Source organism: Leuresthes tenuis, unplaced genomic scaffold (genome assembly GCF_036924035.1).
Source record: "Leuresthes tenuis unplaced genomic scaffold, fLeuTen1.0.hap1 SCAF_9, whole genome shotgun sequence".
Lineage (NCBI taxonomy): Eukaryota > Metazoa > Chordata > Actinopteri > Atheriniformes > Atherinopsidae > Leuresthes > Leuresthes tenuis.
In genome coordinates, this window is record NW_027325363.1 from 20,497,653 (window position 1) to 20,514,759 (window position 17,107).

A 17,107-nucleotide genomic window follows, 5' to 3' on the forward strand; every position below is an offset into this window, starting at 1 on the left:
TGCCTCGCAATCCCAATAACAACCACTGGCTCTAGAAATGAATAGCCAACTTGGCCCTTGAGAAAACCCCACGGACTTGTTTACCAAAATAGAGCTGGCTCGAATGTGATGATACTCCCTGCTCTTTTGCTCCTGTGTGAATATTTAAGACATGTTAAAGCCCCGTCTCACAGCAAGATATGAAGTTACACACCTTCCCACCACAGAATAGTTAAACTGGCTACACTTTCCAGAGGTGTTATTTTAGTGCGGTGGCTAAAAAAAGAGTAACAAGAGGCAAACATTGTAAAAATGATCCATTTAAACCTTTTTCATCTTTTCTTAAACTTAACCAGTTAGTTTTGTTGACCAAATGTTTTTTGTTTCCGAAATCTAAATGAGTAATAAGTGAAAATGATAAGATAATTAAACTGAAGGGCATGTACTGAATTGGGATGTTTCTTCAACTGGTTTAGTGTATTTCATTTTTATTTTTGTTTTTTTTCCAATACCTTTTTGGGAAAATTTCGACTTTCACACCTTTTTTAAACTTTGTGTGAAAGAAGTGGAAGTTTTGTTCACCAAAATCTTGATTTTTCTTCACAGGGTGTTAAAACGTCCACTGCAGCAGACATGGCGGACTTTTGCACCATTTCTTCTTTTCTCCCAGTATCTGAAAATTTGTTTAATGACACAGCACACACAGAAGATGAACTTTTGTCTCCTGGGTTAACTTTCACTATGAACTGTCCAACACTCTGTCACACGTGGACTTCAGTCAATGGAAACTACAGGGAAGAATACCTCATGTTACTGTAGCCTTTACACATATTTTACACATTATCATGAGGCTGTGTCGGTTGTTTTGGGTTTATTTTGACAAAATGACAGTTTCAAAAACTTGTGGGATTTGGCTCTTCCATTTGACTTTTAGAAGTATTTGCCTAGTTCTCCATAACTAAGCATGAGTGTCAGTGTCAGCATTAGCTTTTTTTTTCTGGGTTCATGTATTTTATTTTTGTTTATTGCTATCTCTGCAAAGCTGTGCCAAGTGATGACTTAGAATAATTGAATAATACCAGCAACGTATGCTATTTCATTGCAGCGTTTATTTCTGGGAGATAAGCTATATTTGACAAAGACACTGAGGAAGTATTTCAGTGTGGTATAACAGTTGACTGTTGTCACAAGTGCAAACATCAGCTCCTTTTCAGCTGTAGCTAGCAAAATAGTGTTGTGTCAGATACCCTTTGGGACCATATAAAAGAGGAACTTTAGAATACCAAATATTCTCAATAATGAAAAAAACTAAACAAACTAGGAACTCTCCCCCAAACCACTAACTTAGGATCTTTAATGCCACATGTTTGTAATTTAAAAAAAAAGGAAAAATGTTCCTCTTTTTTTGCCAGATGATGCACTCTGATCACACGCTTGCTCAGCTTTGCTTTGTACTATTAGTGAATTATTTTTGCAGTGGTAAGGGAATTACATAATATCCAAAACTGTGGAAAATGACTTATGACCACTTTTGTTTTAAATCCATTGGTCATATCCAATAAATCTCTTTATTTGTGATTCTATCTCAGTCCATGTTAATGAGAATTTTTATTGTATTGTTGTACAGCTTCTTTTAATTAAACGTCTGTTGAACTATTAAATCTTGAGCTACCTCTCATTTATTTATGTATTACCAGGAAAATGAGAAATGGGTGCAGATATTTATTGGAATGTGTGCAAACATGAATGGGATACTCAGCATATACATGGAAAAATATAGAAAAATAGAGTTGAATTTGCACAATTCTACCAAACTTGAAAGTCAATATTTGACTTGTCAAAATTTGTCCAGTTAAACTCATCCTGAACCGTAGTGCAAATGAATAGTTCTCCAGGCTTCTTGGAGGACACTCTAAAGCTCTACTTTGAATGTTGGCTGCTTGTTGCTTCATTCCTTGTCAAAATGATCCTAAAAAGCTTCAGTAATGTTGTGGTCTGGGCTCTGGGGAGGATTCATCCCTCCATAAGACCTTGTGTCCTTTGGCATACCTCAGCCTTTTCTCCCTGTTTCCTTTACTTAAGAATGGCTTCTTGACAGCCACCCTTCCATGGAGACCATCTCTGATGACGCTTCAGTAGATGGATCAACTGACGGGCCAGATGGGTCTTTGCCGGATATTTAAAAAAACAATTTCTTAAGAACTTCACTTATGTATACTGTTCATCTGCTGAAGATAGTTTCAAGGCCTGCCACTTCTCGTTTTGTTCTCCACTTCCTCAAGCTCTCCAAGGACAAACTGCACACTGTGCCGAGGTAACCGCTCTGTAAGAATCGCCTTGCTGGTGCTGTGATAGTATTTATTCCCTCTCAAACTGTGTTATCTGTGGACTTTTTAAATATTTGCATCTAAAAGAAATTGGTACAAATTATCTCTTTTCTTGTAAAAAAGTGATAAAAGTAACAATTTAGCTTTTTTTCTTTGATAAGTTGTCTGTTGTGTGTAGACACAGCACTGGTTCATCCCTTGAGTTAGATGCTTTTCTATGAAGTGGCTTACAAACAAAAGAGCACATTCTCTGAAAATGGTAAGTCTGAGGACAGAATGTCCAACTTTGGAAAAAGAAGCCAATGTAAAATAAAAAAAAGAATGAAAGGCCTTCATAAAGCCTGGAGAACTATCATTCAAACCCACTTTAATAGATCAAAAGAAAGTTTGAGTCCAAGGAAGCAAAATGTAAAGACGTGGGGAGTGGCTCATAAGTATTGGAAAACACTGTATAAAAAACTAATCAAAAAGTAGAAAGTCTCATTAATCTCATTGTATTAGACCGTCAGTGTCACAATACAGATATTTTTACAAGGTGTGCAGGCACAGTGCAGAGCAGATGTAAGATATGTAGGTCTTCTAAAGCTTTGCTTCAGTACGGTGATGAGAAATTTATAAGAAAACAAAAGAAAAGTTTTTTTTACACTACTGAAAAATGAATTCACTATTCTAACAGGTGATCTGTCATAAATGCTCCTTAGGGTGTAATCAGAGGTAGTTTAAATGTAACAGCACTGCCAGACTAGCTGCCCGATTAAGACGGTATTCAATTTTTTCTCTCCAGATGGGGTGGTCAGTTTATATGTGTTTTGCCCTTTATTGGATAAGTCTATGATGTCACCAAAGCCAAAGTAATCTGGCAGCCACAGACATAAGCATAAGGTAGAGAGATCACCAGTCTTGCCAGGCGCTCAGTAGCGCTGGCAGGGCTTTTGGCATCTCTGCCTACCCCCTGCTCCTCCGCTTTGCCTCCTTCCTGCACCCCTGAAGTGCAAAGTTAATCCCTAAGCTCTATCCCCATTTAAAGATAGGGACATCACGCAAACCTGCCCGTCCGCAATGCATTCAAGCACACTAGCAAACAAATACGCTCGCTCAGTTGCACATGCATGCAGCTTGCTGCCACTGAGTAGGAAAGAAAATAGCTCAGCAGGGGGTTAAGCAGTGTGGCAGCTGCAGCAGCAGAAGGAATATCTGTCTCTGTTTCATTTTCTTTCTTTTTCTGTTTTATTTCTACAGTCCTGAAACGTCCCCAGCAGCAGGCGTGTGAAAGGTTTGGTTGAGATAAGGAAAGGAAGGGACTTTTGAAGAGGCTCATCCCTTAATGGCTCATGCATCTGTGGCTGCATGGTCACACTCAAACGCACACCATAGACCATGACACATTTGTCAGATGAGGATGTGAGGGGGAAGAGTTTAAAATAGGACTTTGAGTATGTGTGTTCACTCAGAAGGAGAACATCTGCAGAGTGCTGTGAGGTTGAGGGAAGTCTATTTCTTTTAGCTGTTCCACAAGGTTGAGATTTTGTTTCAGGAGGAGATAATATTTGCTCATCGCCGTTGCCTGCAAAGATGTCATCCCAAACTTTTACCTTGATGCTGAAAATCATTCAGTGATTTTTTAAAAAATCAATAAACCTTCCCACTGAATAATGTTCTGTTGACTTTCTGTAACTGCTGCTTTGAAAAATCTCAAAAACGTTAAACAAGAGTCATGGAATTCTGAAATTCTGAAAATTCAAGACCTGCACAAAGAGCCTGCCCATGAATAAGTAGAAGAAGGTAGATGTTGACCTCTAGTGGGCAAACTGCAAATCCTACACATACTTGCTTGAATGTCAGCTTCAATAAAAAAGTCTCAGAGATTATTTTTCGAGTGCTTATACTTGTAGTTCCTTTAAAGATGAATCCTGCAAAATGAAAGCCATTTTTATCTGAACTATGTGTTGTAATGCCAGTGAGAATAATCCAGAGATTTTAATTTCTTCCACAGAAGATGAAAAGGGCAACAGATGGATGTTAGATTTTCTTTTCCCAGATTTTAGGATCTATAAACCGCGCTGGAAACATATTTCTGTTTTCCGCTTAAGTTGGTGGAAAGCACTGGGAGTTTCTTAAACTCATAACTGAGAAAGGTCAAACAGGAAGGAAAGTGATTAATTTAAAATGTCAAGGGTAAAGAAGGACTTTTTGTATTTTCCGAGAGCTGCTTAAACTGTCTGTTAGATATTATTTACACTGTTTGGTAAGTCTAACACATGTTACACCTACACCAGGAAACTATCAGAGAGTTTGAGGATGGAGACGCATTTGAAACATTTTCGGCTTTACATGTAGAATAAAGAAGGAGCATTTAAGATTCTGCACTATTCCTTGGTCGGTAATCAATCTGAAACAAATCTCTGCCATTATCCATGTTTACTCCACTGTACAAAAGGTCAGATTTTCTTGAGTCGTGTCTTTCCATTGAGGCAATGTTCAGATGGATTTGATGTAGTCACCAATGGATGAAGTAAACCAACCTGCAGTCATTGATTACTTGCAACGGCTATAGTGATGACTCATATTTCCAGTGAGATGTTGCTTCCTGAATAGCTGTGCGATAGAGGGGGAACCCAGCATCAAAAGTAAAAGTGTCTGAAATCTGACCATTATTGTAATCACACAGAAGCTTTCTCAGTGCCTTTGCTAGGCTAAAGACTTTTAAGTAGACAACGCATGACACTTTAAAACATTTTGCAGAAACTGGATCAGCTCTATCTGGCAGACAAAATTTGACTACATCATCAGAAGATCAATATGTTTGTTCACAGAGAGATAGAGAAGTGACTTGATCACTCAGGCATAGAATCTGATCAGCAGAAGACCTGCAAAATAAAGTCTGTCTGGTTGCAGTCTCAGAGAATAAGTAGCACCTCTAAACCTTTCCTCAGCAGGGAAAACGAAGCCACTTCATGCTGACTAACTACATATCACTTTGTATATGAGTTAAATTTGCTAATGAAGCCAAATTAGAGATTTACAGCAGTAAGAGATGGGTGATTGTAATCAAACAAAGAGGAGAATATTACTACACAGCCAACCATGGTGTTTGAAATCTTCATCTCTCTGTTTGTTTCTCCTACCTTAGAGTTGGACACCTGCACCACATAGACTCGACTGTTAGGAAGTAGAAGTCAGAGAGAGACATGTTCCACCCTCACACCGCAGCATGGTAATGAGCTCAAACTCACCTTAAGGTTTCACAGGAATTTCACGAGGATCAAAGAGGGCCAGTGAGTCCTGCTAACTGACTTCTTCCACAGTGACCTGACCTGAGGCCCTATGAACATGCACAGGGTACTTGAAAACTGATAAAGCCTAATCTCCCTGACATCACAGGAATATTCTCGAGTCATGCTGGGATAACTAATCAGGTTTTGTATAATCCTGTGGAGTCTTTCCAGCTTGAGTGTATGATATTATTATAAGCAAAAAGTATGCATGTAAAACAAAAAAATAAAAAACTCTCAAATATGAGCACATATTAAGGTAAACAGCTTTTTATTCCCACTGCTGATATTTTTATTTGTAATTCGTAACAGTATCAAATGCAATATAATTATATGGAAATCTTAGAATGTGGTCTTAATCATTTAAATAAGTTATGCTTTAGGATTCGGGGGACTTAGGTGTAAAATTCAATAAATGTAAAAACACGAAATGAACAAGTGAGGTGGTTGTTTTTGTCTCATATTTATTCCTTTTTTAAGATGGCTCATTACAATAAAAAATTAGATACATTTTAACAGTCCACAATCAAGAGGTGAATTGCAGAAACATCAGAAAAGCAGCCATGACGGCACTTATACGTATATGCAGTTTCTATGTCTGTCTGCAGGGGGCAGCAGTAAGCGAGAAAACCTCGTTCATCGTCTAAACACCGCTGGAGGACGCTTGAGTACTTCCGGGTTTATGCTGACGCGTCCCTTTCCTTCTCATTCACCGACGTGTCAGTCCTCTTGTGCCCAGAGCTGAGCAGCACACAGACCGGTCTTTTCACAGACATGGCGCCCAAAGGTAGCAGCAAGCAGCAGTCAGAAGAGGACCTTCTCCTCCAGGACTTCAGCAGAAATCTGTCGGCAAAGTCTACAGCTTTGTTTTACGGAAATGCACTCATCGTTTCTGCCATCCCCATCTGTGAGTACCACAGACGCTAACTGGCTCAGCTAACACTGACTCACTGCAGGAGGAAAAGTGAGAAAACTAACCCCAAAGATGTGCCTTTCAGCACAGCTACACTGAAAAGAAATGCCTCGTGATGTTTTAAAGACAGGATAATGTGTTGTAAAGTACTAATGTCGAAAATGGTGATTGTAAATGATCTGAAGTTAGCTCGTAGTACATTTAGCTACGTTTGATGTGGAGTGTGGTTACCTTAGGACAACGGTAATAAGCCAGCAAGTCAGGACTCTTAGAACCCCATAAAATGTCATACAGAAAGTACTGTCCAACTTTGGCCCAGTCTGAGATATTTCCAGTTCTTTTTCATTTGCCAACTAGAATCAGTCATTACTCAAGCAGCTTTATGGACACTCCATGCAGTCTGCACTGACCAAACAATCCCCTCCAAAACTCTCTGAAACCACATAAACGCTTCATACGTGTTCCAAAAGAAGCCATTAGCTTTGACAACAATTCTCTTGTTTACATAGATAAGTATTTAATTACAGAGGAATATTTCAGTGACTGATTCTTTTTGGTTAGAAACTGAGATTTTCACTGTGTTAAACACAAATATGGAAGTGCATATAACAAGCAATCTGTATTTTCTCTTCTATTATTTTCTCTATATAATTGTACTGCAATCAGTTCTGACTCTGCTCTGTGTTTTCTTATTCACATTTAGTCATTTAGCAGTTGCTTTTGTCCAAAATGGCTCATAAATGTAGAGATTCAAGCTTTTGTACAGTAGGAAACCATGGCTTACGTTGTAAAATCTACATTAAATGACAGAGTACAAGAACAGGTACGAGAGTGCCAAGTTAGTGCAGGTTGGGTGTTCCATTTGAAAAGAGTTTCTATATATGAGTGGAGTAAAACTGTGTGTTTGTGTCTTTCTAGGGCTGTTTTGGAGGATCTGGCACATGGACCTTGTCCAGTCTGCAGTTCTGTATGCCGTCATGACTCTGGTCAGCACCTACCTGGTCGCGTTTGCTTATAAGAACGTCAAGTTTGTCCTCAAACACAAGTAAGGGCAATAAAGCAGCATTCCCTGTGCTGAACTGGAGTGCATTCATGTTATTGAGATTTTTATTGAATCGGCTTTACTAACAAGCAGTACAGCAGTTATTGAGGAGTCATCTGGTGTGCATCACACTCCAGCTGAAGCTGGCCAAATAAGCAACATTTTCCTAAAGTTATTGTCAGTACATATTTGTTTACAGAGCTGCTGTGTGATCAAAATACTCCGTTTTGACTTTACGCTCTCTTAATGCCTGCTAACTTTCTCTCCCCGTCCTCCAGAGTTGCCCAGAAACGTGAGGATGCTGTTTCCAAGGAGGTAACCAGGAAGTTGTCTGAGGCAGACAACCGCAAGATGTCCCGCAAGGAGAAAGACGAGAGGTGAGATGGTGGTCATGTTGCAAACGGCCCGCGTCTGTTCTTTGTGTTGTGGTGCCTCGTTGTTTTGAGGTTAGCTTCAGCAAACTTCCAGCAAACTAACTGTGTTGCACGTTGGAGCTTTGTGTCACAGTTTGGCCATGTCTTGAAGAAAGTTCAGAATCCATAAAGAGTGTTATTGTTATGTTCATGTTTTTTTTTAAATGGTACATAATTCAGACTATATTCTGTCCAAGCGTTAACGTACACACGAGGTTTGGCTGTGTATATTGATGGTGATGAGAGAGATTTCTTCTCCCTTTATGACCAGGATCCTGTGGAAGAAAAACGAGGTTGCTGACTACGAGGCCACCACCTTCTCCATCTTCTACAACAACACTCTCTTCCTGGTTCTCGTCATCGTCGCCTCCTTCTTCTTGCTCAAGAACTTCAACCCCACTGTGTATCCTTTCAGTCGTATTTGTGTAACCTGAGCCTGATGAAAGCAAGTGTTTAATTTAGCTTAAAGATGAAACTCACACAGGTCTGCTTTCTATGTGTGAGGAGTGGACTGCCAGTGGTCATAATCATCAAATCTGTTAAATCATTTTTAATTACCTGTTTTCGGGTCTCATACTTTACAACTTTGATGTTGTGGATGATTTGTGACCCAGCACTGTTTTAGTTTTTTCCTTAACCCACCCTTTCCCAGCAACTACATCCTGTCCATCAGTGCCTCCTCAGGGCTCATCGCTCTGCTATCCACAGGCTCCAAGTAAAAGAGGAAGAAGTAGATGCAGGGGCATGGAGCGATGGGGGTTGGACTGGGTTGGAGGGGAGGTTAAAAAGTACACAGTTTATTGTTTTTGACTTGGGTTAGAAATTGGGTTTGTCAGGGGATTGGAATATCACATTTCAGTTTCATGAAATTCATGATCAAATGTCTGGAGGATGTTTTTCCAGGTCCGTCTTTTTGTAACAAATAAAGCAAACAGGAAAACTTTCTGTGTGTGTGTGTGTGTGTGTGCACAGTTCAGTGAGTTTTTGACCCCTTTAAGTTGGTAAAGTCTGTGAGTAAAGGAACCTGTCTGATGTATATCATTCATTCATCATTTTGTTGAACTGCACTGAAACATTTCAGATGACAATGCATTTAATTATAATTGCGCTTTCATATAGAATATTTACAGATAAATGACTCTTCAGAGGAGACGGTACACTGATGATTTAAATGTCACACACAAAAAACAAAACAAGTGTCAAGAGTGTCAGTCGAGGCTTTTCCATCCACACATCAACATGTTGTACGAAACAACATTGATCTGTTGTACAGATAACATTACATCTGAATAGATGCAGGGTTTTCACATTCTTTATATCTAAACTGAATCAATACGAACAGAAAAATCAAATGAATAGCTTGTTTCTTTGTTTCAATTTAGTCTTTTTGTTTGATTCCCAGCTCGTAAAGCTGTGGACAAGTTTAAGGGAGAATGAAGTCGCTGTTTTGTCAGAGAACAGACAAGTTAGTTTGCAGCGTTTACTGTATGAGGCCATAGTAAGAAACGCATATTTCACAGAATCTATTCTAATGTTGTGTTGCTTGTCTGTCTTGAATCACAGTTTGTTGCGAAATGTAAAGCTGATGATTCACGTCAAAGCTAACGCTTTGTGCTGCAAACGGTTAAAAGAAAACGCATCAAAGAATCAGATTTAGGCCTATTAGAGAGAAAAAATAAATAAACTCAAGCAGCCCCACTCATAAATAAGGCTTAAAAAATCCTCAGCTTTGTCTGTAGCAGTTTTTACTGAAAAACTCTCAGTCGCAGTTCTTGAAAGCTTAAGATGGAGGGGAAATTAATTAGGCTAAAAAGTGCAGTGGAAAATGTCCAAATATGTGCCTTTTTACTGTAGTTTTCCCTTGAGCCAGTTGACCGCTATGTTCCATGCAGTCTCAAAGAAACTATACGACAAACTGTGACCGCATGTTCGGTGGGGCTGGATAGGAGGGGGAAGAGTGCAAGGGGTCGAGGAGGATATTCAAGTGAAAATATTTGTTATGATAATGAACTTGATAACATTGGCAATAAAAATGCCGCAGTCTGACTATGAAATAAGGGCCAAGACTGACCAATATAACCTTTACTTTGAGGAGGCTTCCTCTTCAGAAACTGCGCTGTGGTTATTCCACTGCTCTGTGCTTTCAGTCTTTTGATAAACTGACATAAAAGACAATTGATTCAGCAATCTATTGATGTATCTGTTACCTGTGTAAATGTTCCTTTTTTTCTTACATTATTCTGTTGGTACTATTCTATAGCACCCAAACACCGTTTACCAACCTGTAATGAAAGACATCCCTGAATGTTAATCTATAGCAGGATTCAAGACAAGGCACTCTGCCAGCTGGCTACTGACTCAAACTGACAGGCAACATGTTGACTTGCACGCAGACTTAAAGTACATGTTCGTACACATCACATGCTTTTGCCACCAGGAGTTGCATTGAAAGGAACTGATAGTAGGGAGAAAACGGTCCCTTTTCCAGTTACTATTTTCACACGGAGAAAAGGAGGGTCTGATTTTTGCTGTCTTCTAAAAGCAAATCATGAGCCAAAGGCAGAATATGATTCCTCTCTCTCAATATGTGCAGCCATTTGGGAAAAGCGGAGGTTGTCGTCATCTGCTGATATTTTGAGGGTGTTTATGCTGCAAGTCAACAAATGTGCGCCAAGGACAAGACAAGCGATTCAGCTAGAACCTGGCCAACGTCTCTGCTGATCTCCACGATGGCTTGATTTCCAGATGAAACAGAACAAAATCAGTGCATGAAAGCGACAACCAGGAACTCCTGTGGAGTCTGGTCACTAAGTCACAGAAAAGTGAGGTCACTGAGTTACTAACCCCCCCCCCCCCCCCCCCAATAATTCTAAAGATTAATGCAAAATTCAAAATTAATTCCACAATGCAGAAACAATAAAACAAACTAAATCTAAACATTCTAAACATCTTTCAGGATACAGAAACAAAAACTTCGAGGTTGTGAAGTCAGGCTGAGTGAGGGGGAAGGGATGAAGACACAAATGCTGCAACGAATACAGTGATACAGGCATGGAACAATAAAATAACTCTATTTACATTATATTTATATCATTTCCATACAGTACAGTGTAAGTCTTCAAGAGAGACTTCTTGATAGTTTTGCTTATGTTACAAGGTATGCCGTGATGTTTTGTATACATGTAACATCTTTAAAGAGAACAATATTTCAAAACTAATTTTATATTCAATGATTACTCCAGAATAAATATTATAATCTTTGCCACATCCAAAAATGCCTTGTCTGTATGCCACATTGTGCCATTAACAAGCAGGTTTTGCAGTTTTATAGCCACAACCAGGACGGTCATTCATTTCCCCATAGATTATGCTTCAGTCCATATCTTCAGGGTTCTTTGAAGCAATGAGCCGCACAGTTTCAGTTCACAAGCCGAGGGGCAGGGTTTTCATCATGAATGCAAACACAGTAGTCCACTTGTTTCTTTTCTTGTTTTTGCAAGGCAGTATTTCACTCCTCCATGTTGTGGAGCAGATAAGCGGTTCCTCAAAAAAATGACCACAAGAGGGCGACATGCTTCATTCTCAAGCCCTCCGAGCAGTGTCCCATTCCTGCAGGTACTCTATGTCCTACTATCCCGTGCATGTTGTCAAAGAGAAGAAAGAGGCACACTATAGCAGGGAGACATGCAACTGTTGGTTGATATGCTCAGGATATGATATCTACTGAATACTATTTTTCACTATACAGTACTAAATATGGGAGCGGATACATTTTGTAAGTATCTGAAAGCTAATACAAGCTAATAGTCTCATTCATATTCATAAAACTCTGTTTTAAAAGACCGCATTTCATGGGAAGAAATTTTACCCCATGAATTAAGTATGCACCTTTAACACAGGAGGTAATAGTTTGAAGTATTTGTGGTCATTTTGTTGCCTGCACTGCATCGCATATAATGAAAGCACTGACTAAGTGATTTGCTTCAGCATGCAGCTGAAGCCCGTACATGCCCACTCATCTGAGGTCCAGCTAATCCCTAAATCTAAGGTGGGTGCACTGATGCATTCAGCTATGGTGCAGTGAGTTTCATAAATAAAATATCCTGCAAATCTGACTTTTGCTCTCAAATTGAATTATTTGTGAGTTTAGGGCCGGACTTTAAATAGGTAGACTCCAGCGGCTGAGAAATGGGCTGATAGATGAATATTCAAGGTGCTTTTGAGCAAGGCACTTTAAATGAATATCAAAATGCCTCAATGATGTCAGCATGTCACTGAATCTGAGTTGTAAGATAGACTACTCTAAGCTCTGCATAGTTATATCTGTGGGCCATTGTGTAACACCTCCTCTTGGGGGCAGAAGATTTTTATCCAATAAGTTGAGTCTTGAGGCTGCAAACGTTTAAGCTTTTCTTGGCTGAGCTGGACTGCACCTGAGATGAACCTGGCAGAGCTGACTGAAGCAGAAGAAGGCTCAAACAGACCCGCTCGGAATATGTAATGCTGGACTTAGCGAGGCCATTTTTGTTCCAGGATGAGGAGGAATGGACCTAAGTGAGGCCCGAGGAGAGAACCATGGACATGAACACTGAAAAGAAGGTCCAGGGCAGCAGTATGATGAAGTAGGAAGGTACCAGCCTCGTCTAAGAGCGGTAGTCCTTCTTACTGTATGGTCTGTTACCCAGAATGTGGTCTATGTCAGACACCACATGGGAGGTCATCTTAGGAAGGACCTGGATGAGACAAATAATCATTGAATATGTCTGAAAGCAGAGATGGAACAGAAAATATGGTATTTACAGAGCAATACATTCTCATTACCAACTTGTCAAATACTGACGTTTGCTCAAGATCCATTTGTATCAATTTTCAATCCAAGTGGTTCCCCATTACCATCGCTTTCCAAGTTTCCACTGCGCTAATTCCCATGACTGTCATGATACTATGTCTGGATACCCAGCACATTGGCTTTAAAGGCAAAGAATACCCTCTTAAGACAGATGCAGTGGGCCCCTGGCCAAGCATCAGTATGTGATGAGTTGTGAGTGAGAACCGGCTGTAAGAGGTTGCCACCTTGCAATGACTGCTCTGTTTTACCTGTGTCTAGTGCTGTGGTTAGCAGGTTACCTTTTGTCTTGACTGGCTAAAAAATTGGTCAAAAGGTTCAAATCTGACTGAAAGGGACAATACTGGGAGAAAATGAATTGGACTTACGAAAGAGGCATATGGTACAGGTCTTTATAACTTTGCAGCACAATACTGGATTACTGATCCTTATCCACTACATTTGCTTTCATTCCCACACTCTGTAAACTGCCTTTTTCAACTGAGTGGAAGCACTTTCTGTGAGTTTAAATGTGACAAATCCCCAGAACAGCTTTGCAGTGGTCGGGTGTGAAATCTGTTAATTAACAATCTGTTGTGACAATTTTCGATACCCTGCAGACCCCCCTCCCACACTGAAAGATTTAACCAATAAAAATATTTTTATTTCACACATATTAAACTTGTTTGGTTATGCTGTAACTGGGGCATGATTTAACAGGTCAGCCCAACATTGTGTGTTTCTGTAAAGAAGGTCATTAAGGTTGGTATGCAGGGTTCCTGTAAACGAATGATGGCTTCTTCCTCATCCTTATAACATTATGGGTAAACAAATCATGATTTTAATCACTCTTAATTCAACATGGTCATACATTTAATACACACGCATGATCCACATAAGTGGAGGCTAGTGGAGGATGCAAATGAGGGAAATTCAGATCAAAACAGCAGGGTGAGTGTGTGTTTTTCTACATGTTCCTACCTGTATGGCTCCAAGGTTTTCAGTGAGCTGTTCAGGGTTGGATGTTCCCAGAAGGACTGAGCTCACACCTTCATTTCTCAGACACCATGCTGAGAGCAACAGGAAGTTGAAATGAAGACAGTGTCCACATGATGGCACAGTACTGATTATGATGGTCTTGAAACAGATCACAAAGACAGCTGATCTTTCTATGTCCTCAACCTGGACTTACCTATATCAGTTGTGTGAACCTGCTATTTTACTGACTCCTCGTGTCTTATATTAAAAGACTCTGCTCTCATCTTAAGATGCATCCATAATAATTTTTGTGACAGGACAGAGATGTCTTACCCACAGCTAGTTGAGGCAGGGTGCAACCCAGCTTCTCTGCGATGTGGTTGAGCTCTTTGAGCTTGGCTTGCTGCTTCCGCCCATCTTCACTTACTATTTTCTCCTTCAACCACTGATAGGACTGGTGGGAGAGAAGAGAGGAAACAAACTGAATGAGTGATCTACAGGAGGGTTGGAAAATATTAGCAAGATACATGAGATGAGGATGCAAAAGACTGCGGAAAAAGAAGTGAGGGAAGAGTTAAGGAGCAGGATCACGAGATGGGGGCTGTATGATGCGATAATCTGTTGGCACTCGAAGTCTGTTGTATGATTAAGAAATATTGACTGAAGAGAGATTTAGCCTAAGTCCTAAGTCCTCAAGGCATTTAATCTAATTGTTTCAGTGAAGAAACTGTATTGATCTGTTTCTTCAACACATATAATGAGCACAGACATACATACTCATTGAGTTGGATTTAGGATGTTGGCTCTTTCTCCTCCACAACCATACCAGGCCCTTGTTTAATTGATCTCACTTCCTCTGATGTGTTGCTCACACAATCGACTCTTTGTTGATAAACTGGTATCTTTTTGACATTGAACCATTGTGGATCAACTTAGCTAAGGTTGGAAAACCTACAATACTGGAGCTCGTTAAGCTTGCACTGACAGCTCTAAAGACTCTGGCGGGACAAGCCTGCCCAAACTCTTGAGAGAACCATGTAGGGGATTGCTGTCCAGCTAATGATCATTTAACAGCTGTAAAGTCTGAATGGAATGTATTTTAATTTAATTCATTAAAAAAAGAACCTTAAAGCCTACAACTTTAATATTTGCAGTAGCAAATTGAACAAGCCCTACTACTCTGAATGAAGCGGTTAAGGTATGGATCAGTGTTGTAACTCAGATTCACCTAATTCGGGGAAGGAAGCAGACGACCTTTAGGCTTACCTTCATGGAGGCCCTTGAAGTTTCAGGGATGCCATTTTCATATTTTCCTGTGATGATGCCACACGCCAGCGGTGACCATGTCATTGCTCCAACTCCTGTCACCATGGAAACCGAAGAAAGATAAGATGACATAATATGAAATAAAATAAAGTAAGACTTTATTGATCCTACATCTGAGAAACTGATTTGTTACTGCAGCAGCACAGTTAACATTAAGCTACAATGAGGTAAAAAAAAAAAGTTATGAATATAAGAAAAACAGCTTAATATATGAAGTAAACATTAAGTACGCACACTATGCATTCGGTATTGGTTTCACTAAGAGGTTTGGTTACAATCCTTACTCCAAGTTTGGGCACATGTGGAAAATGTGATCTTTAATCAGTCGACTTGTCAGTAATGGAATGATTGATCACAATGCATACTTGCCTATTTTATGGTAAAGTTCAGGCAGCTGCACCTCTACTTTCTCTCTCTGGAAGAGGTGATACTCTGCCTGCTCACACACTGGAGGGATCAGATTAAACTGCCTCGCCACAGAATAAGCCTCCTGGTGATGGAAGAGAAGGCAGACAGAGAATCGATGGTCATCATGATATCGGATGCAGTATTAAAACCTTTTTCTTTTTCTCTGTCAATGTATCCTAAATTGAAATCCAAGATTGTTGTCTGTCACGGCGCAAGACGAAATAAAGACAGGGAGAAAGCTAAAGAATGTAGAAAAAAATGATGGTATGTAATAGAGCGGTTAGAAACAATGGGCAGTGATGATATAAACTCAGGGAAGAAATAAGGAATTAATCTGCTTCAAGGGCCGAGGCAAAAATGTAAATGCACAGCTCACAGCAGGATACTCAATATTCCACATCACAACTCTCTGAGGTGTCATATTTAAATCTCTTATATATCTATCCTTCTCTGTGTGCTTCAATATCAACAAAAAACGCATACACACACATCCATGTTTTTCTATCTTCAAGAGGTACTGCATAGTGTATCTTCTGTTTGCTGTAACCTTAACCCCGGTCTAGCACTAACCATACAGCAGTGCCTCAAAAAACCCTTTCCAACATTAGAGGTCCTCTATTTTGGCCACACTCCTCACCTAAATCAAGTTTGTTCACAAATCCCTGACCGATCTCTGAGCTGCCATTAACATCTATGGTTTGAGAAAAAAAATTATGTGTAAGCAACTATAAGAAATATTAGGGAAAAAAGGGCATATTTGATTAATGTCAGTCAGGTTTTTTGTCATAAACACAACACAAGATATTCTCATGCATTTAGCTATTGGTGAAATTTCCATTTTAGGTCCTTCTCACCAGGGATGTTGTATGTGCGTGGTGCGTATGGAATATAATGACATTCAATTTGGCCCCCATGTTGCAGAGCATTCATACCAGCTTCGAGAGCCACTCAAGCTGCTTTGCAGCCACAAGGCATTTAGAGTTTTGTCGTGGCGCCTATTTTACACGAGTATGGTAAGAATCAGGCAAGTCATTCTCAGCAAAATACAAAGTAAAAACATTTGCTCGTCATCATATGGATCTCATATCAGCAACAATACAGTTTTTTCACTGTATTTTCAGTGTGTAGGTAACAAGTCCGAGTTTTCTCTGCTTTAGCGTAGTGCTAAAGTGGGTCTCTTTTCACCTAAAGTGGTGAATTTTTTTTTGATGATAGTTCTTCCTCCTTAAGTTATGGAGTTTCTCAGGGATCTATACTTGGACTTGTTTGTTCTTTGTTTATGCTCTCTTAGGGCACCTGGTACAAACATTTAGTGATGTATTTCATCACTGTAATGCATGTGAAAGCTTTACCTACCTGTAAAGACTAGAGACGTCTCAAATATGACAGAATTTGTTTCTTGTGTATGGCGACGAGATGTCTCCATTTTTCTCAGCTAAATTATTCTAAAACTGAAGTTCGGTTTTGTATCCCAAATCAGATTTCTTATAACATCCCTCAGTCCTTTAAGACAGCATATACTAAAAGGTCAGCAAGCTCTCTGGGATGCTATAAACCATAGATGAACACCTATCTCCAAGTGTTTTTGTGTCTGACTTACCTGTTTAGGATGAAAAATCTCTTT

General features: G+C 39.7%; 2 protein-coding genes across 2 annotated transcripts in view; one reads left to right on the forward strand and one right to left on the reverse strand.

The window, feature by feature from the left end:
* The first annotated feature begins 6,261 nt into the window (after positions 1 to 6,261).
* On the forward strand, positions 6,262 to 8,889 carry ssr3 (signal sequence receptor, gamma). The gene is made up of 5 exons (XM_072392726.1): positions 6,262 to 6,485; positions 7,410 to 7,536; positions 7,812 to 7,910; positions 8,218 to 8,349; positions 8,599 to 8,889. Exons 1-5 carry the CDS (start codon positions 6,353 to 6,355, stop codon positions 8,663 to 8,665), a joined length of 558 nt encoding a protein of 185 aa, XP_072248827.1. The 5' UTR covers positions 6,262 to 6,352; the 3' UTR covers positions 8,666 to 8,889.
* Positions 8,890 to 9,027: 138 nt separating this feature from the next.
* Positions 9,028 to 17,107, reverse strand: part of kcnab1a (potassium voltage-gated channel subfamily A regulatory beta subunit 1a) — a 72,181-nt gene continuing 64,101 nt past the window's right edge. The window contains exons 10-14 of the mRNA XM_072392725.1: positions 15,445 to 15,565; positions 15,016 to 15,110; positions 14,083 to 14,203; positions 13,753 to 13,841; positions 9,028 to 12,679 (exon numbers count right to left, since the gene is read on the reverse strand). Coding sequence (XP_072248826.1) covers positions 12,590 to 12,679; positions 13,753 to 13,841; positions 14,083 to 14,203; positions 15,016 to 15,110; positions 15,445 to 15,565 — 516 coding nt within the window. The 3' untranslated portion in view covers positions 9,028 to 12,589. The remainder of the gene's footprint in view (positions 12,680 to 13,752; positions 13,842 to 14,082; positions 14,204 to 15,015; positions 15,111 to 15,444; positions 15,566 to 17,107) is intronic.